Source organism: Equus asinus, chromosome 21 (genome assembly GCF_041296235.1).
Source record: "Equus asinus isolate D_3611 breed Donkey chromosome 21, EquAss-T2T_v2, whole genome shotgun sequence".
In the NCBI taxonomy this organism is placed as follows: Eukaryota; Metazoa; Chordata; class Mammalia; order Perissodactyla; family Equidae; genus Equus; species Equus asinus.
The window spans coordinates 93,981,736-94,002,074 of record NC_091810.1 but is presented as its reverse complement, the minus strand read 5'-3'; the positions used below and the strand labels follow the sequence as shown (position 1 = coordinate 94,002,074).

Sequence of the window (20,339 nt, the reverse complement as noted above, 5' to 3'; positions counted from 1 at the left end):
ATGAGCAGTGCCATGTCCACTCAGGATCTGAACTGGTAAAACGCTGGGCCACGGAAGCAGGGCACAGGAACTTAACCACTTGGCCACGGGGCTGGCCCCTGCACTTGGTCTTTTATTTAATTTAATTAATTTATTTTTTTTTGAGGAAGATTAGCCCTGAGCTAACATCTGCTGCCAATCCTTTTTTTTTTTTAACTGAGGAAGATTGGCCCTGAGCTAATATCCATGCCCATCTTCCTCTACTTTATATGTGGGATGCCTACCACAGCACGGCTTGCCACGGGGTGCTGTGTCTGCACCCGGGATCCAAACCGGCAAACCCAGGGCCGCTGAAGCGGAATGTGTGAACTTAACTGCTGGCACCACTGGCCTGGCCCCTACTTGGCCTTTTAAATACTTCTAATGTACTAGTGCTTTACAGTAGCAGCCCTGCAAGCATAAGCATTCCATAGTTCCTGTGCCTAGGGCTGCTGCCCAACCCTGAGGACCCTCAGCGTGGTGAGGAGAAGGCCAAGAAGTGGGTCTTCATTTCCTGAAACATCCAGATACTCACTCCCATGAAGCTCTCAAGATGATATCAAGGGGGCCGGCCCTGTGCCAAGTGGTTAAAGTTCCGGGCACTCCAACTCGGCAGCCCAGGTTTGCGGTTTGGATCCTGGGTGCAGACCTACTTCACTCATGAGCCATGCTCTGGAAGTGACCCACACACAAAGTGGAGGAAGATTGGCACAGATGTTAGCTCAGGGCTAATCTTCCTCACACACACTCAAATGATATCAAGATGACAGGAGCCTGGTTAGTGCCACTGAGGTCCCTCTCCATCAAGAGAGAGTCCTAAGAGGATGGGCCTAAGCTCCTCTGGCGTGAAAGGCAGCCGAGCCCTCAGGGGGTGTTGTTGGCCTCTCTTACCGCTGGCTGTGCTGGGGAAGCTTCTCGCCACTTCCCAAGCCTGGCCTCTAGATAGAGGCCAAGACTTCGACTCGTTAGACTGTGCTCTGTTCTTGGAGCATTTTGCTCCAGGTAGGGGACATTGTAAATTTGAAGGACCAGCACTGGAGAGAAGATCCAGAGCTGGAGGAAATGAGCCATCACTGAAATGTCAAACAGGATGAAGGTGAAAAAGAAAACTTGTAGCCAGAAGAACACATGCAGAGCACAGGGGACAGTGGCCACCTGGGGCACAGCCGTCCGCCTTGATCATTCCCTTCTGTTATTTCAGTGTGGACTTCTAGATCGTGAAGGAGTGGAGTGCAAGGATGATACCGTCCGTGGACTGATAGCAGCTGTGTGGCCATGTGCTTGGAGTTCTTACATTAAACAGTACTTGCTTGAGTGTGCAGGGCATCAGTGGAATCAATCTGTGTCACAGAAGGACTAAAGGACCATGGTGGGCCCAAAATAGGGGAAACAGGTATATTTATAGCTTTTTCTAAGCCCAAGTAAAGGGGGTAAAAGAGACATTCATGGTTTTTTTTTTTTGTTTTATTCTAGGTATTAGTCATCAGTTCAATTTCAAGTAACATAAATGCACTCAAAGCAGTTCACATAATAGGAACTTATTGGTCTTGTAACTGTTTAGCTGTGGACTTCAGGCATGGTTACATCCAGTAGCTCAAACAATATCTTTGGGGATTTATCTCTTCTTCTGTCCTTGCTGTCCACTTGTCTCTAATTGTCTTTATTCTACACTCAGGCTTCTTGCGTGTGGTGAACATGATTTCGGCCTCAGTGGCTAGACTTGTACCTCCTTGCTTGCAGCTCAGTGTGAAAAGGCTGAGGCACTAGTCATTGCAGGTAAAAAGACCGAGGCAGGACTCTGATCGGCCAGGCTTGAGTCATAGTCCTACTCCTAAGGCTGGAGGGCCAGGCAGAAGGTCACCACCGGTCTCACCCAAACCACTTGGGATTGGTCCCTCGTAGGCACAGAAGTACTCTGTGATCATAAAGAGGGGGGAAATGTACAGGACCAACTAAAACATGAAATGTCCATTAGAAATGTCCAGCGACTTTGGCCAGGATTGGACAGGGACTGAGACTAGGGGCAGATGCCACCCCCGGGAGTAAGGACTGGGCAGGTGGCTAGAACTTTTCGTATCCTCCATAGTCTGGGAAACATCCAGAAGTGGTCAGGGTGTAGGAGGCTAAGGAACCCCCGAATGCTTCTCTGACCCTATTCTGCTATGGAGGTAGGAACCAGCGAGGCGGCCTCCCCGTGCTCCTGACGCGCTTCCACCACCGTCTCTACCCCGAGACCCTTCAGCGGAAGGGTGATTGTGATGCTTCGCAAAGTTTGGGAACTTCTGATTCACATAAAAATCCCAAAAGTTGCATTCAGAAGTTCTCCGTGGGTAGTTAGTGGCTTTAAATATGAGTTTTGAACTTTTTGTCGAAACATAAAATACATACAGAAAACGTACAGGAGTGTGCAATGTGATGAATTTTCGCAGGCTGAGCACACTTATGGAACCAGGACCCAGATCAAGAAGGAAAACATCTCCAGGACCCAGAAGCACCCTTCCTGGAGTCCCTCCCAGTCACTGGTCTCCTGCCAAGGGTGAGGACCATCTTGACTTCGCTTTTCCTGTTTTTGTAACTCCTATGAGTGTGATTATACAGCGTACACTCCTGAGTGTTTCTCTTCTTTTGCTCAATGTTCTACCTGTAAGATTTGTCCCTACTGTGTTTGTGGTTGTCGTTTGTTCATTCTACCTTCTGGTGTGGTAAGGTGCCTCATTGTTTATTTATTCAGTCTACACTCTGAGGGGATTTGGGTGCTTGCAATTTGGAGGTTTTACTGCTATAAACTATGAATATTCTAGCACGTCTCTTCGGGTCAACATGTGTGAACATTTCTGTTTGGTTTGTACCTATAAGTGGGAGTTCGTGGCTTTAAATATTTTGGGCTATTAAGTAAGATTGCCTTTTAAGTGAGTCACCTTTGACATTTAACGATAGCATTTAAAATACTCCATAGCCTTCTTCCCATTCTCGGTGTTCTTCCTAACCGGAAGGGCGCTGGTCAACATCTACAATCAGAATAAGGCAGGAATGAAGGAGCGGGGCTGAGACTGGTCACTCCAACAAAAAGTCACGATCCCTCACTCAGTTCCTGGGTCCGAGCCGATTATCAGTCAGGAAGCCCTTGACTGAAGGGGTGGCCAGGTCCTCAGGAGCGGGACCCTGGAACACCGTGGCAAGTAATGCTGTCGGGATTCTCAGTCATTTCCAAAGAAATCTGTGGCTATTTTCTTGGGCGACTGTACGCTGGAGAAAGGAGAATACGCAGACATTTCAAGGACTATTGGATACAGCTCCTGAGTTGACACAGACATCTGGAAACCTGAAGCATTGTCATGCACCTTTCCCCACAGTTAGAGTGGGGGATATGGGGACCAGATAAAATGGAGTTCTGGCTAAAGTCTGACTTGCAGTGGCTTCCCTGAGTCTGCAGACCCATCTGGTGGCCATTTCCTCAGTTTCTGGGTATATAATTGGGATTGACCCACTTGGCAGTTGGCCTAGTCCCTCCATCGGCCCTTGGTCTGTTGGGTAAGAATTCTCACAGTGCGGAAGGTCAAGTAGAAGCCTCTGAAATGGCAACCTGCCAAACTGCCTGCCCCCAGCAAGATAGCAAGTCTAAACCAATATTGCATCCTGGGGGGAGGGTGTGAGTGGGGGTGGTAGGGATTAGTGCCACCACTGGAGATCTAAAGGATGCAGGGCATTTGTGGCCCCTAACTTATCCCTGTTTAATTCACCAACCTGGAACAAAGAAAGTGACTGTGGGCTCCTGGGAGCCCAACCAAGTAGTAGCCATGATGGCAGCTTCTGTGCCAGCCATGTTGTTCTTGCTAGAGCAAAATTAATAAGGCCTCAGGTACATGGTATGAGGTGGTTGATTTGGCAAATGAGTTATTTTCCATTCCAACTAGAAGAGAGGATCAGAAGCAGTTTGCATTTGTGTGGAATGGACAATATTTATTTATAGTTTTGCCCCAGGGATGTGTTAACTCTCCTGTCCTCTGTTATATATAGTTCAGATATAGATCTGGGCCATCCAAACGTCCCCGAGAACATCACACCGATCCATTACATCGATGGCCCTGTGCCGGTCAGGCAGGATGTGCAAGATGTGGCCAGTGTGTGGGAAACCTTGGTAGCAGACATGCACACCAGAGGAGGGGAGACAAACCCTCTGAAGATTCAGGGATCTGTCGCCTCCATAGTCAGGGCTTTGCCGGGACAACCGCTCCGAAGTAAAATACAAAGTGCTGCTGCTTGCATCTCCTGCTACAAAGAGGGGAACACAATGCCTAGTGACCTGTTCGGGCACTGGAGGCAACATATTCCATACCCAGGAATGTTACATCACCATCCCAGGTGACATGGAAGGCTGCTGTCTTGGAGTGAGGCCTAGACCACAAAAGGTCTCTACAGCAACGACAGATTGTGGCGCAAGCAGCCCTGTTACCTGAGCGTACTACCTGGCACGGCCTACGGTGTTGGAGGTGGGAAGAGATGCAGTATGGGATTTACAGCAAGCCCCAGCGGGAGGCTCACAGTTCAGGGCCCGGGACTTCAGGAGCAGGGCCATGCCGTCTGTGGCAGAGAGTTAAACATCTCTGGGAAACAGCTCCTGGTGCGTTAGCAGGCCCTGGTGGAGATGGAACCCTTGGCCATGGGGGACCAAGTGAGCTCACCTCTAGAATTGCCTATTATGAGCTAGGTTCTGTTGGATCCTCCAAGTCATAAAGTTGGACAAGCCCAGAGCAGTCCATCATAAAATGGAAATGGTACATCCCGGATTGAGCCTGAGCAGGAGCAGAGGCATAAGCTGCACAAGCAGGTACCCCAGACCCCCGTGGCACCCACCACGGATTCACCCACTTCCTTCACTCTCTGTAGGGACCCAACCAGCTGAAGGGAGAGGGAAAAGCCCAAGCGTGATTTATGGATAGGTTTGCTCAGTTTGTGGGTGCAAGACAAAAACAGACACTGGCTCAGAAACTTCCCAGTGCATAGACCCTCAGGCTTTGCAAGGTCATTCACTTTGTGTGGAAGGAGAGGTGACTGCTTGAGAGGTAAATATATACACTTTCCTGTGCAGTGACCCTCAAAGGGAAGGGACTGGAAGACTGGAAACAAAGGAGTAAAAAGCAGAGGCATGTGGATGGATATACGGGAGTGGGCGAGAAGCATGAAGATTTTGTTACATGTTAATGCCCACCCAAAAGCATTCAGCCTTGAGGAGGCACTAGAAAACCAAGTAGACAAAAGAGGCTTGGCTAGTTTACGTTAGCCAGTCTTTGCCGTCAACCACCCGAGAACTGACACAACGGACAAATGGAAGGGGACAGAGGCAGAAGCTATGCGTGGGCCCAGTAGCATGGACTCCCATTTACCAAAGCTCATCTAGCTCCTGCTGCTCTAAATGTCCAATGTGCCAACAACAGAAACTGAGCCTCCAATACAGCTCTATTCCTAGAAGAGTCCAATTAGCCACTTGGCAAGGTGACCACAGTGGCCCCTTCCGTCCACTTTGTCTGCACAGGGATAGATACCTATCCTGGATACGGGTTTGCCTTTCCTGCCCACCGAGCCTCAGTCAGCCCCACTATCTGGAAACTTACAGAATGCCTGATCCGTAGGCATGAAATCCCACACAACACAGCATCCGGTCAGCGAACCCACTGTGCAGTGAGGGAGGTGCAGAAATGACCCGTTGGCTATAGGATCCACTGGTTGTACTATGTACTATAATATCTAACATTAGCTAAACTGATAGAGAGAAGGCACAGCTGACACGCCAGCTTGTAAGCAATACTCAGCAGGGATGGGGCGCCATCCTTCAGGGTGCAGTGTATACACCACATCAGAGACCTTCAGATGTTATGTCACTCATAGGAAGAATGCACGGGTCCAAGAACAAAGGGGTGGAAGCAAGAGTGGGCCCACTTAACATCACTCGCAGTGACTCATGGGGGATCTTTGTGCTTCCCAACCTTACAACTTTGGGCTTTGCAGGGGTAGAGGTTCAGGTGCCCAAAGGGAGTGCACTTTTGCTAGGGGACATACAACAGTACCACTGAAGTATAATCTATGAATGCTGAGTAGGCACTCCAGACTCCTGTGTCCAGGGACCAACAGGCGAGACGAGTCGTCATCGTTCTGGCTGGAATCAGCGACCCTGAGCAGCGGGAGGAGCTAAGGCTGCTCTTGCACAAGCAGGGCAGGCAGGCAGGGAGGAATCCAGGCGATCCCCTCCGTACCTCCGGGGGTTCTCTCTCCCAGTTCTAACTGTGGATGGACATACACAGCAGCCCCAGTCTGAAGGGTATGATTCCAAGGGCCTGGGCCCCTCTGGAATGAAGCTGAGATGCACCACCAGGGAAGCAAGCTGTCCACACCTGCACGGTGACAGCATCGCATGTGGAGACTCAAGAGTGGATAGTGGAGGAGAGAGAAGATAAACACAAGTTGTGGCCTCAAGACCAACTGCAGCAACGGGGGCTGTGGTTTGTGTTCCTCACCTTCCTCTTCTAAGGTCCCCCTCAGGAGGAGAAGTCCACTGGAAGCCTGGAAGAACCACACCCTGAAAAGGGATGGAGAAGTCACTCTCCGTGCTGCAGTCTGTGTAGACTGCGGTGGGAACCATGTGGGTTCATGCTTAGGGCTCCCTCCAGGAATGAACTCACCGTGAGGAGAGCAGTGGGCTGGCGGCCGCAGGTGCTGTGTCTGGGAGCTACTGCACACTTCACACGGAAGGCCACCAGGGATGGCGCAGAGCTGGCTGCAAAAGCTGAGCCGTCCCCGCCCCTCCCAGGACACCTCTGTCCGTCAGCGACTGCCGTGGACTTCCCCATCAGGCTGGCCAGGACTGTCTCAGAGCCGCCCTGCTCTCGGAGGCTCTTCCTACCCCATCCTCCTTGCCCAGGGCTCACACCAGCACTGCAATGCAAAGACTCTCCCGGCCTCCTCTTCTCTCTGCCCTCTATTCTGTACAGGCATTTCCTTCAGTACATCTCCTGCTCACCTAATTCCATCTCGGTGGCCTCTGCTTCCTGGTGGATCTGAACTGACCCACGAACCATGCTTGCTAGTTCTTTTCCAAGTAACCGTCTCCTTTCTTAATTTTTCTTTTTCTTGATGGAGAGTTTGAACACGGAAGGTTAAACAGACACCTACCTCATAAGTACAGGTACCTGTGCTGGCCCATTTACTGTAATTCAGCTCTGCAGAGGAGTTACAGGATGTGTCTGTGTCTTCTAGAACTTGTACCAAGGAAACAGAGCTCCAGTCTGTGTGTTTGCAGAAGCGCAGGCTCACCTTCCAAGTTTTCCAGGCCTTCCTCTCTGGGTCCCTCCCGCCCGCCCGCCTGCTGGACTTTAGTGGTAGGCACGCTGTTTGTCACCTTTAAACCACAGCACTGCAAATGCAAAAGAAAGACGTTTCCAGAAGAATAGAAATTCCTGGTTTAAGGGAGGCCCTTTTGAGTTCAGACGGATGTGTGACAACGGACAGAAAGAGCAGTCTTGTTCCCAGACCCGCTCATGATGCGGCCCAAGCTGCAGCTTCATGGAGCACAGGAGTAAACTGAGTGGGCATCTTCCTCGGGGGGATGTGGTGGCCACTGAGGAGGTTCCCTTGCAAGCAAATAAGTCTGGGTAGGAAAACACGACATGTGGGGTTCTTATTGACTCTCCTACAAACCTCCCCCCGCTTCAGGCTGTGGGGAAATAGAAAAGGCTGAGTGAAGGTAAAAACGGAGACTGTGCAAAGGCCTTCGCTGACGGGAGGAAGAGCGGGCTGGGTCTCTCGCGTGCCAGCGGCCTGCGGTGGAGGCTGTGAAGTTCGGCTTCCAAACGCCTTTGGCCAAGCTGCCCAGAGAGTCTAAGGGAGGATCCATTAGCAAGGATGAGACTTACCGCCAGATTACGTCGGTCCTTCCAGCTAAACAGACTGGGGCTTCTTTCTCGGAAGTCTCTTTGTGGGAGTGTTCAAACACTCACACACAAAGTTTTGAAACCCATGTGAGGTTTTTTGTGAGCAGAGAGTCTAAGAGAACTTATGTGGAGGAACTGATGTAACTATTGCTCCAGAGTTGTCAGAGAATTCATCAAACAGTTCCCCCTCTGTTGGTGATAACTGTTTGAAGCACCGGATCCATCACTTCTAACTGAGACGCAGGCTTGTGACGTGAAGTAACGAGCACCAGCCCTTGCGCACTTCAGTACACCCGTCCCCAGGGCAGAGAGAAGAGAGATTTCTCACCCAGGGGTATTTAAATCAGCATCAGAGAACTCTCTCCTTCCTCACTGAAAGGAACAAGACGCCATATTTAATTGAATAAGGCAGTCTGTTTTTTTTTTTTTTTTTGAATAAGGCAGTCTTTCAACAGTTACAAGAGAAGTGAGCGACTAAAACTCGAGAAGCGTTTTTCCTTGAAGCCATTAACTAGTTTTATTTTTATAGACGCAATGCCAACTAGCCAGACTGAATTATATGATCATCTCCGACGCTGAACTCCTGGCCGTGCCATCTGTACCAGGAAGAGCCTTGACCGACACTTTCATAGACACTAGTTACAGTATTTTTAGTAATTTTTTAGTAAGATGGTAAGCTACATCTCAGGAATCTTCTCATTCACTTTTCCTTTGGCATTTTAGTTTTAAGTCTCTTTTCAAATATCTTCAGATTCTTTTCCCTCCTGTGAAATACAAAAATGATGTCAGGTGGGAGGAAATACACAGAATGAACAATAAAATGTCTCTTGCCTGAAATCTTTGCCCTAAAAATAGGAGCTGATGCTGTAGGAGAACGACGACGGGCAGCCCCTCAGTCAGGGCCCTTGGAGTCCTACAATTGCAACAACAGCATCAGGTGACGCCTCCAAGTAGTTTGTTAATGATCTATTTCTAAAAGGCAAATGGCTAAAAGACTTGTGTCCATGCAAAGAAACGCCAAGCACACGAACACCAGTAGCTCCTCCATCTCTGGGTTCCCTGACTGGGCCCTCTTTCCCGAAGCTTCCCGCCCTCCCTTCAGGGTCCCGCTCAGTGAGCTTACCCTGGACCGGGCTCTCCCTCTTTTCCCATCATAAAGGTGGTTGGTCCAAAGGTGAACGCCCAAGTCAAGCTAAACCAATCGGAGACCTCTGCCTGGGAATTTAGACCTGAGGCAAAGTCCTTTCTCTTTTAAGAGGAACTACATATAATACGTGAGATTGTAAGGTGTAGACGACCATGTGCCACGAGGATTGAAGAGCAGAAAAAGCTGGATCCAGACAGAAGAATGAAGTAGATAGCAGAGAGAAGCAGAGAAAAGTGTGAGAGAGACGGGAGTGGAGACTTCCTTGGGTTCCATGGGGTGTCCTTGGAACTGCTCCTCCCGCCTAAGTGAACATAACTTTTTATTTGCAGCCAAGAGGAGTCTTAACTCCTCTTCCTCCTACTCCTCAAGAATGTCTGATACAGAAAATGTGAATTTCCCAGGGCCAGCCCCATGGCCGAGTGGTTTAGTTCACACACTTTGCTTTGGCAGCCTGGGGTTCACCGGTTTGGATCCTGGATGTGGACCAATGCACTGCTCATCAAGCCATGCTGTGGTGGCATCCCATGTAGAAGAACTAGAAGGACCTAAAACTAGGATATACAACTATGTACTGGGGCTTTGGGGAGAATAAAAAAGAAAAAAAGAGGAAGATTGGCAACAGATGTTAGCTCAGGGCCAATCTTCCTCACCGAAAAAAAAAAAAAGTTTGCCTATTAAAATGAATAAAGAAAGAAAATGTGAATTTCCCACTCAGGTAGTCCCAGGTTCACAGCAAACACTTTGATCCTGCAGGAACCTCCTCTTGCTGTGATTGTGGAAGAAATCTGCCTGCTTTCTGCACTCTCCTTCCCCACACCAGTCCTCGGAGGGTCTCCAAAGACTCAAGCTGAGGATCAGGACAGACTGAGGTTTTGGGGCTCCAAAGGATCTGGGGCTGTTAGAGCCCCTAGTTAGATGGGTAGGCTGGGGTGCCCAGCCATTATTTGTAATATATTTTTTCTATAACAAAACACATTCTGAGTTCCAAATGACCAATAACTTTAGGAAGACAACCCTTAAAAAAAAAAATAGGGACTGCCGTTCCATATGAATTAGTGGCGATTGCCATCACAGATGGGTTCTTTAATACACACAAGTACTCCACTAATCAGGGTTTCACTGCATTTTAAGTACCTCCAACACATTTGAGTTTTCACGTATTTAATGAGAGGGAGGAGACAACTAAACTTCAATTTAAATTTTAGGAGCATCAGTGCGTTGAATGGCCATTAGATGACGAAGCATTTGTGAAATGTTACTGTAAGTCAGCGGAGAAAAAATAACCAGCATCCTTCCTCTCTCTTTTTTTTTTCTGAGGAAGAGACAGGATTCTGTATGTTCACAAAGGAGGAAGCAATTAAGACTCTGACTCAGTTAAGAAGTTGTAAGAGAAACATAATTTGAAAGCCTGGAGGCACTAGAGGGTTTGAGTTCTGGTTCTTTTGTTACAAGTGGATGACCTTTGACCGGGCACAAACTTCCCCTAACCTTTGTTTTCTTATCTGTGAAATGGGAGTTCTGGTAAGGCTAGCCCGCGAGTTCTCACAGAGGTACTGTGAGTCTGTGTGATTACACATGTGACATTGTTTTGTAGTCTGTAAAACATTATGTAAATGTTATTTACTATTACTGTGACAATTGAAATACTAACAACTTTTAATTACTATGACTAAGTGAAAATGGCTACAGTCACATGGTCCAATTAGGATTTTTTGTGAGGCAGACACTACATGAGACGTTCACCCTCTTATCTGAGATTATCTACGAATACCTACTTTTAAAGGAAACTTTTGTTGTTTTTAAGCCCATGTGAGTTGAACTGCCGCCCAGAGCGTCAGCTCTCTTGTGCAGCAGAATTCGAGTCCTGGGCTCTCTCTCCACCCTCTCTAGATTCGGCTGGTCCTCTGCTCTTCTCCTGGGCTCCAAACCACGAATTGACCTTTCCTGACCAGGCAGGAAAAGTGGCCTCACTTGAGCCTGGACAATGCTGAGACAGAGCGAGAATAGTAGAGCTTGCATACGCTTGACTCCTGTCAACGTGACAAATAAGACGGGAAGAGCAGTGGCTTGAACAGCTGGTGTAACCAGATCTGGGACTTACTTGGGGAGAGGGAGGAGCTGGATGACATGTCAGCCAGTGAATGTCCTATCAGGTGGCAACCTCTTCCAAGCTCAGCTTGAAACTTCTGGCCTTGCACACGGGGGCCACTCAAAAAATATATATATAGTTGTTTTTTTTTTTAAATGTTCTTTTTATTGCTGTGGCTTTTTTTTTTTTTTTTAAGGAAGATTAGCCCTGAGCTAACATCTGCTGCCAATCTTCCTCTTTTTTTTCTTCTTGCTGAGGAAGACCGGCCCTCAGCTAACATCCGTGCCCATCTTCCTCTACTTTATATGTGGGACACCTGCCACGGCATGGCTTGATATGCGGTGGGTAGGTCCATGCCTGGGATCACGGTGGCATACCCCAGGCCACCAAAGGGGAGTGCACAAATTTAACCACTGCGCCAACCGGCCGGCCCCTATATATATAGTTCTTGAATGTATGGACACTACCAAGCACCTTGAAATTTTCGCAAAAACACTGCTGGTTAGTTCTCTCATCACACCCAAAATGATAATAATAATACAATTTGGGCTTCTGATGGTGAAGAGTCAATTTCTCCATCATGTTACACATTTGTAGATTTACATAGAACTAAGTGCGTAAAGAGAAACATTTATCTTTTTTATTTTTACATAGGTATTTTACTTTTTTTGTATTATTTTAGCGTCTTACTTTTCATTCACTTTTTTCCGCTATGTTTTTGAACAAAGTGGTAATTATGCTGCTCATAGACATTTGTTTCTGGATTTTTTTCATCAACAATTATAAAAAATATATTTTTCAAATTGGTACACTGTCTTCATAAATACTATTTCAGCTAGCTACCGAAAACTACATTGGCTATATTAAGCGGTCAGATATAGGTAGCCAATCTCATGTTAAATTTTAGGGAATTTCTAACCTTCCCCTATCATAGATTATGCTGCACTTGGCAACTTTGCCATACAGCCTGATGGTTAACCTCTAGACCACACTTATGTTGTTAAGCATTTTCAAAAGTGTACTTTTCTAAGAAAATATTATCTATTTCCGTTTGAAAATATTTTCCACAGTCAAAAAAAAATAGTGAAAATATTAAAGGATAAACAACTTGCTCACAGTACTCCAGTAAACACCAAATCTCAGAAATTCCTTTGTCCTCTGGTCCAAGTACATTGCTGAAGCAACAGATAACACCAGGCAGACACAGCCCCATTCACCATCACCATTACCAAAGTCACCTTCCTATGACCATGCCGGTGATGCTCTTATTAGGAACACCAAAGAGAAGCCTCATAGTGAGACCTGCACCTGAGGAGAGTAAATGCCAAAATGGGTGGCAGCTCCGATTTGCTTTAAGCATTTGTGAACCTGCTCCACGCTGGACACCGTGCTAGACGCTTTGATGTGGGGAATTCCGAGTACGCAAGTATCATGTTTGATTGGTCAAGGAACTGGTCAGCTCCTACCCTTCTGTGGAATCGAGATGAATGTTACTCAGCAGTTTTCTGGACTCTTTATTATTCAACCCTTATCTGTTCAAGGTCCTTGTCTGTTTTGCTCCTCTTCAGTTGTTAATGGTGACCCTGCCCTGGGAATTTTCTCCATACTGGTTCAACAAGTCCAGGCAGGTTCTGCCCGAGGGGCTTCTGGGCCACAGTCCTCTACCATTTACCTGCCCAACCAAGTTTCCAACCATTCTCCTTAGCTGCATCAGTCACTCAGGCCAAGTCAGCAATTCGAAGGGACAGGGCTGCGAAAAGCAGCTTGTGGCTTCCCTGAGGCAAAAATGGCAGATGACATAGTTGGGGCCACAACCACTGGGCTAGGTGACCACATGTACTAGACACTCCTGTGTGGAGAACACCTTGTTTGGCACGGGAAAAACAAAAAGAAAATGAAGTCCTTTTAGACTTGTCCTCAACGAGCTTGCAGTCCTGCTCAGGATTCGACTCCATACGTGGTGCCAAAATTGTAGTGAATGGTGGGAGGATACCTCATAAACTGTGGAGAGGACACCAGTGGGTGCTGGAAGAGGGACGGGCAAAATCCTATCAGGGTCATTGTGCCCTTAACAGAGAATTACGGCCGCAGAGGAGCAATTCCATAGCGGAACGAAAGAGGCTTCTGCCCTGCAGCTGTTCGCAACCCAACGGGGGAGGCAAGAGAGACTGAGGGAAAAGTCAAAATGTAATATAACGCAGTGGTATGTATGATTATGTGTCGAAGGAGTGAAAAAAGACAAGAACAACTGGAATTAAGGGGAAAGAGGGCGAGATTAATGAACGCTTGACAATGGAGTATGGAGGGGAGTTCGGAGCAAGGATCCAAGAAAGAGCTATAGTGAAGGAGCAGGCCATATCTGCTTGGGTCAGAGCCTGGCTGGAGTGGATGAAGGACACATCTGTGCAGGACTCAAGGTCAGAAAGCTATGAAGATGGCGGGTGGTTGGGAGTCCTTGGGTGCCAGATTGACAGCTCTGACCTTTAGTCTCGTGGGCAGTTGTTAAAAGCTTGTGAGCCAGCGAATGACATCATGAAAAGAGGAGGCCAGAAACAAGAGACTGGGGGTGGAGAAACCAGTGAGGAGGCCACTGCCAGCATTTTGAGATAAGGTCCCGTTGTGGGAGTGGAAAGGATGGATGGGTGCAAGGGACACCCGACGGAAGAATCAGTCGGCAGCACTTGCCACTCGTTTGATGTGGACAGAGAGGGAGGAGCAGCTGACGACTCAGGGAAGTCTTCAGTAGGAAGTGTGCTGAAGGGAGGACTTGGGAGCAGGCCATCAACTTCCAGTGGAAAGTCCTCGCGAGTGGAAAGATTTCTTTATCGGCAGGAGTGTACTCTCAACTGACTATCTTATGACAACCGTGGAGTTTCTCTATGAGATAGGCAGGCAGGAGGTAGCACACTGATCCACAATGACCGCACAGGACCAGGGAGCAACTCTTGGCTCACACAGGATGAGAGAGTGGAAAAAGCACTGGGACTTCAGATTACAAACCCTGGGCTGAATCCAGGTTTTTTCACCAATTCACTGCATATAGCTGGAGAAAATACTTTAAAACTCATTGGGTCAGTTTCCTTATCTGTAAAATGGGAATATAGAAGGTATTATCTATTCTTTCAGTCTCCAGGAGGCTTCAACCACAGCCATTATTTGTTGAGTACTTTAGTATGTAACAGGATTTGTGTTAAGAACTTTATTTGCATTTTCTTATTTAATCATTAGAATGCCCATTCTGCATTTAAAAAGTTCCAAAATTTAGTGGCTTAAAACAATATTCACTTTAGTTGCTCACAGTGCAAACAGTCTAGGCCGGATTAGGCTCTGTGGTCCTACTGGTCTTTATGGTGGCCACTGATGTGTCTGCAGCCAGCTGGCAGCCCAGCTGGGGACTGGACTTGTCCCTCTCTATGTGGTTTCTCCAACCCTGTGGTTGGACTTCTTTTCTAGTGGCTCAGATCTCCCAAAAGTACAAAAGCAGAAGCTTCCACACTTTCTTAGGATTTAAGTGGGGGAACGGGCACAGCTCCACCCCTGCATGCTCCTGGTCAAGGAAAGCCGGTTGCCCAGTCTAGATTTAAGCGGAAGGGACTCCATAAGGGTTCGACTAACGGAAGGGTGGTCCATCGAAGGGCAGCAGTCTCACAGACCACCATATATCGTCTCCTGTTTGTAAATGAATAATCTGTGGTTTGGGGAGGCCAGGTTACTTGCCCAGTGTCCAGAGTAGAGCTAGGCACTTTGAAGGCTGCGTTCTAAATCATGGGTCAACAGAGAAAATCTGTACAGTGTTTTAACCTAGAATCCTGGGAGCTGGGTACTGTTACTGTACTGTTATTAATTTACAAAAGAGGAACCCAGGAATAGAGTCTAAGTCTTGCCTCAGGTGACTCCGGCGTTTTGCCCCAGACACTATCCCCTGCCCACTACACCCTGCTGCTTCTATGAACAGCACCCGATCCACACAGGCACCTCGAATGTCATTGAATCTGAAGCTATTGTTCAAAGGATGGAAGCAAATCTCTTCAATCGTCCACTACCACATCTTACAGGCTGATTGGGAACTGTGGGTTTTCCCTTTGAGTTATCCCATGATCAGGGCAATTTCCATTTCAGGTATCAACTCCTGTGTCCTCCACGATCATTTCTTGAAGCTTGACAAGGAATGAAGATGGCATCCTTGCCCAGCCAATCCCAGCCCTGATCCTCATTGGCTGCTTAGCACCACGGTTCCCTCAGCCTTTTCTTCTCTTGTAGCAGCGAGGTACTCTTTACAAAGCAGGACCTTCCTCCTTGGGTGAGGACCTTCCTGGCCTGGGGCTGGCCTCAAGTTTCCATCCTTCAATCATCACGTCAGCCTTGTGGCTTCTGAATTACTAACCATTTGGTCCCCGTCACTTCCTCTAGTTCCATAGCTAATTTCCCCATTGTCGCAACTGTGGTGGCTTCTGATGACAGCTTGCAAAGATGCTATTTCATGTGCAGTGACCTGTGGTAGCTTCCCCCTCCCGCTGCAGGTCCTGTGGGCAGAGGACTTGCTGCATGGGAAACGGGCTCCAGAGTCATCTGGAAGGAGCCTCGCTCGGTCTGCTCATCTTTGAAGGTGATCTGTGTGGCTTTCTTCCTCTAAGGCAGCCCTGGCTTCCTGTGGGCAGAGCCCATCCTCAAGTAGACGATGTGGGGGTGGTAGTCTCAGTTTGGGGGGCTCTGCTCTATTTTGGGCAGTGACAGGGATGCAGCCATTCAGGGAGTCGCCCCCTAAGACTCCCATCTTTTCCAAGGCAAAACTATGGGGTGGCCTTGTCGCTCCTGTAAACTTTTCTCATTCAAGGCAACTCCAGATTTTACCTTTGACTTTCTTTCACCCTCATAAAAATGTTGAGGCATAATACCTGCACTTGCTACAATTCTATTTTATCTAACAAACAGCTATGTAGGCCGTTCCAAGTGCTTTGCATACATGGCCTCATTTGCCTTACTTCATAAACTTCTATTTGAATCAAATGGGGTGGGCCCCTATAGGGGCTTTCTGAAGCCTGACTTACCTCGCTGCCACTATCTCTTGTTCCCCCGCCACTGGGGGACAAGGGAAAGAAGGAACCGAGCTGCTCCGGAGGGCAAGGCCGCCTCCTACTTCCCGCAGCTGTCTTTCCAGGTTACATCTAGGGGCAGGGGGTCTCCACCCCTGCCTAGATCCAGTCGGTGGGAGGGGGGCGGTTTTTTCCGGGTCACTGGCGCACCCTCTCTACTCCCAGCCACCTGCTTAGGCTCCATCCCGGCTCCAGGCTCTCTGGAGGGCGTGAGGGACATTCCAATCCTCCCACTACCCGCGCGGATGTCGCGGGGGAGGGGGAGCGCGGTTGCTCTCCCTTTCCAGCACCAGCTTTGACCAGGTTTCTGCTCAGTCCCTGGTGACCTGAGTCACCCCCGAGAGGAAACTCAGGATTTACGAACGGTTTGAAGGTAGTGTGTTTACAGCGCACCCGGCGGCGAAGCCGCATCGCAGGCGACAGAGGCACTTTCTGGGCACCGTCTGCGCTCCAGCAGACAATTGAAAGCCAAACAGCCAAGATGCCTCCTCGCCAGACCAAATATGGTCACAAGCGCTCAGCAGCCTCCCGCGGCAAGGCCGGCCCCGGCGGGGTCTCCCGCGCGGGGCGCCCCGGGCCCGCCCTCGGGCAGCACGGCGGAGCAGCGCGGGGCTCCGGGCGCTCCCGGCCCCACGAAGGGCGCGGCGCCCACGAGCGGCCGTTCCTCGCCGGGGCCGCGCCGCGCGCCCTCCGCCGCCCCCAGCCTTGGTTTCGGTCCACAAGCCCTTGATTAAACTGGCTCGGGCCACTTTCCCTTTGACCCCGCCCCGAGTCCGTGGTAAACCCAAAGGAATGCGGGTCCGGGGCTCCGCGGGAGAGCTCCGCGCGCCCCGGAGAGGGTGGGGGTTCCTGACTCCTGCGACCCCGCCAAGTGGCCAGCATGCTGAGGGGCTTCTGCAGCCCGGGCGGGGACAGGGGGACCAGGAGAGACGGGGGCGGGTAGGGGGGGCGCCGGGAGGAGGTGAAGGGGAGGGGCGAGCGGGGGCGGGCAGGCCCCGGACTCGGAGGTCATGCATAATTCAACAGCTCGGCTTTCGGGCCCGCCTCTTTCCTGGGAGTGGGAGTTTGCTCCAAACTTTGTTTATGGGACAGTCGGGAGCCGCGGCGGCCGCGCTCTGTCTGCTTCTCCTCCGCCTCCTTGCCGCGGAGCGCGAACGCCCGGGGCCGGGCCGGGGGATGTGAGAGCCGAAGCCCCTCGGCTGCCAGGCACCGCGTCGGCTCGGGATCTGCCAGCCGGGCCGCGGCTCCAGCCCTGCGCGCTCGCACGCGCCGGAGCGACCCAGGCCCGACGGCGAGTTCGGGCGGGACGCGGCCGCCGCACGCCCCGACTCGGCTTCGCTGCGCGCCCAGGTAGTGCCCGCCGGCGGGGCGCGCTCCCCCGCCCCTCCCCGGGCGCCCGGCCTCGGGCCTCCGGACGCGAGGGGTCGCGGACGGGCTCGGGTGGCGACTTCTTTGGGGGGCTGCCTGCCGTGGAAAGTTGCGACCTGTCCTTTGCCACCAGCAGTTCAGCAACGTCGCGAGTACAGTTACCCCCTCCCCTCCTCCCTTCCTCCCCGCCCCCCCCCCCCGTAACTCCTTGGCTTCAAGAAAGTTGCATAATTCTCGAGGCCAGGAGGGACCCCTCCCCCATCCGCCTGGTCTGACTGCTGAGCGTCTGCGATCCCCAGGCGCACACCTATCCGTCTCCTCTTTTTCTTTTCTCTCTCGTCTCCCCCTGGACCCCTCCTTCGACTTTAAGTAAAAGGCCGACCCGACCTCCTTTCTCCTTGCAGAAGATGAATCCGGCCTCGGCGCCTCCGCCGCTCCCGCCGCCCGGGCAGCAAGTGATCCACGTCACGCAGGACCTCGACACGGACCTCGAAGCCCTCTTCAACTCGGTCATGAACCCCAAGCCCAGCTCGTGGCGCAAGAAGATCCTGCCCGAGTCCTTCTTTAAGGAGCCTGACTCCGGCTCGCACTCGCGCCAGTCGAGCACCGACTCGTCCGGGGGCCACCCGGGACCCCGGCTGGCCGGCGGCGCCCAGCACGTCCGCTCGCACTCGTCGCCCGCGTCCCTGCAGCTGGGCACCGGCGCGGGCGCGGCGGCCAGCCCCGCGCAGCAGCACGCGCACCTCCGCCAGCAGTCCTACGACGTGACCGACGAGCTGCCGCTGCCCCCAGGCTGGGAGATGACCTTCACGGCCACTGGCCAGAGGTACTTCCTCAAGTAAGTCAGCCCGGACCCCGGGGGGCGCAGAGTGACCATGCCCAGGGCGCGCGCGCTGGTTCCTGTGGGTGCGCGTGTGTGTGAGTGAGATGGTGTGTGTCTTTTCTCGGTTCTTTCCCAAAGATCTGGGAGCTGGGAGTGAGTCTCTGGGTGTTGGAATTGTAAGGGATCAGAAACAGAGAGTTTGAGGAGGTTCTTGCAGGGGATGTGGAAACTCCTAGAGGTAGGAGGAAAAAAAAGTTTCTGGAGGATTCTTATGAAACGCATAGGTGACTTTACCCTGAGTCTGGAGTATGGATACAGACTCCTGGGCAAAAAATCCTCGCCCTGCCGAGCCCGCTCTAAGCCTGATACCCCAGAGCCTGGCCCATTGGGATGTGACGCCGAGACAAATGAAAGCAGAGTTCCGAGGCCTGGGAGGAGAGTGACTCCTGGTAATGTAGGTGGTCCGCAGCCTCTCTGTTCTTGGGAAAAGCAAGCTGGAAAACTGAACCCTGCCTGTAGGCCTTACTGCTCCCGCTGGGTGACGTGATGGCCACACGCGCGCAGTGATGTAATTAGCAACTGCGTGGTGAGGTTGTGGGCTGGACAAATAATTGTGTGGAAATTGGGTCAGGAGTTCCATGATGTCTCACTTGGTAACCTGAACTTCCGTGGGATCAGGAGCCTGCTGGTCATTCTTCTCTTTGCGTGTGTTCTGGCTTTTTGATTTAACGAGTTTTACATTAGATTTGAATTGGACGGTATGGGAAAATACCTTCACAGACATAAAGAAGATTGTTTCAGTTGTGGTACCCTAAGATAATTATATTCCGGAGGAGAAACCAAGCCGGAACTTGAAATGTGACCAGTGAGGTCACGAGGGTCAGGCTGTTGATGGCCTAGATGGAAGTTGTGCCCGCTGGACCACTGGGTTCAGGATTGCCAGCGCTGACCGGTGGCCACCACACAGGGAAGCTCCTCTCCTCAGCAGCTGCCTTAGAATTTATGTTAAAGCCCATATTTCTTGGATGGAGTAGCCTTAGTTTAGAAGTTGTGTTAAGAAGTTCTGTGCTATTTTTGAAACGTAATCCAGGCTTTCTTTGGCACTAGTATTTGATACGTTGATTGCTCTGAGGGGCCCTAATGATGAGTACACAGTGGTGGATGATGTTTATGATAGCCAGCTCTTTGACTCATGCTGCTGACCAATGATTCCTTCCCCATCCCAAAGCTGTTGACATCTCGTGCAAGGAGGAGTTCTGTATCTTGTTTCTGGTGTTGGTGCCATGCTGGGAAGCTCGTGTCCTGAAACAGACTCGATGGTCATTTTATTCCACGACTGGTCTTCTCTCGGTTACGGAGCGATAGTGTGGACGCGTACTCGGTGCTTTGACTTCCAGATGGCTGGTGGAACTCAAGTATGTGATGTAATAACATGAGATTTTCCTAAATGTGATGATATTGTTTTAAAGGATGACATTAGTTTCTATAGTACATAAAGGTCCAAAACAGCTAGCATCTTGTATTGTTTACTTAGGTAAATACAATTTTGAATATTTTCTTGTGGCTTTTATAGAAATGGACTTAGTAATAAACACAAATAGAAAAAGACCCAGTAGTTTACAATAATTTGGGGGGGATCTTTTTTGGTCCCAAATGATTCTTGAATTGTGTTTATGAATATACACACACAAATATATACGTATTTGATCAGGATACTGTGGTTATTAAAAGTATGAAATAAGAGCTAGACTTGTCTAACATCCGAGGAAAGCTAGGAGAAAAGAGCCCCAAGCAAAAGCAAAACAAAAAAATTCCCTTTTATGCCCATGTTTTGAATGATTGGAGGAGCTCAGAACTAAGTTCCTGGAAGTAGGGC

The 20,339-nt window shown here is 50.1% G+C and overlaps 1 protein-coding gene and 1 long non-coding RNA gene across 5 annotated transcripts in view; one reads left to right on the top strand and one right to left on the bottom strand.

Moving 5' to 3' along the window:
• Positions 1 to 1,787: 1,787 nt before the first annotated feature.
• Positions 1,788 to 18,164, bottom strand: LOC106829448 (uncharacterized). 4 transcript variants are annotated; one of them, XR_011496689.1, is made up of 4 exons: positions 18,028 to 18,164; positions 6,531 to 8,707; positions 4,701 to 4,811; positions 1,788 to 3,264 (listed from the first exon to the last, which is right to left on the bottom strand). It is a non-coding gene; the product is annotated as an uncharacterized lncRNA (long non-coding RNA). The 4 variants fall into 4 exon arrangements; XR_011496687.1 differs by having other exon boundaries at positions 4,701 to 8,707; XR_011496688.1 differs by having other exon boundaries at positions 1,788 to 4,811.
• The window catches only part of WWTR1 (WW domain containing transcription regulator 1), a 119,687-nt gene continuing 117,395 nt past the window's right edge, over positions 18,048 to 20,339 (top strand). Inside the window, exon 1 of the mRNA XM_044755246.2 lies at positions 18,048 to 18,478. Within this exon, the coding sequence (XP_044611181.1) occupies positions 18,048 to 18,478 (431 nt within the window). The remainder of the gene's footprint in view (positions 18,479 to 20,339) is intronic.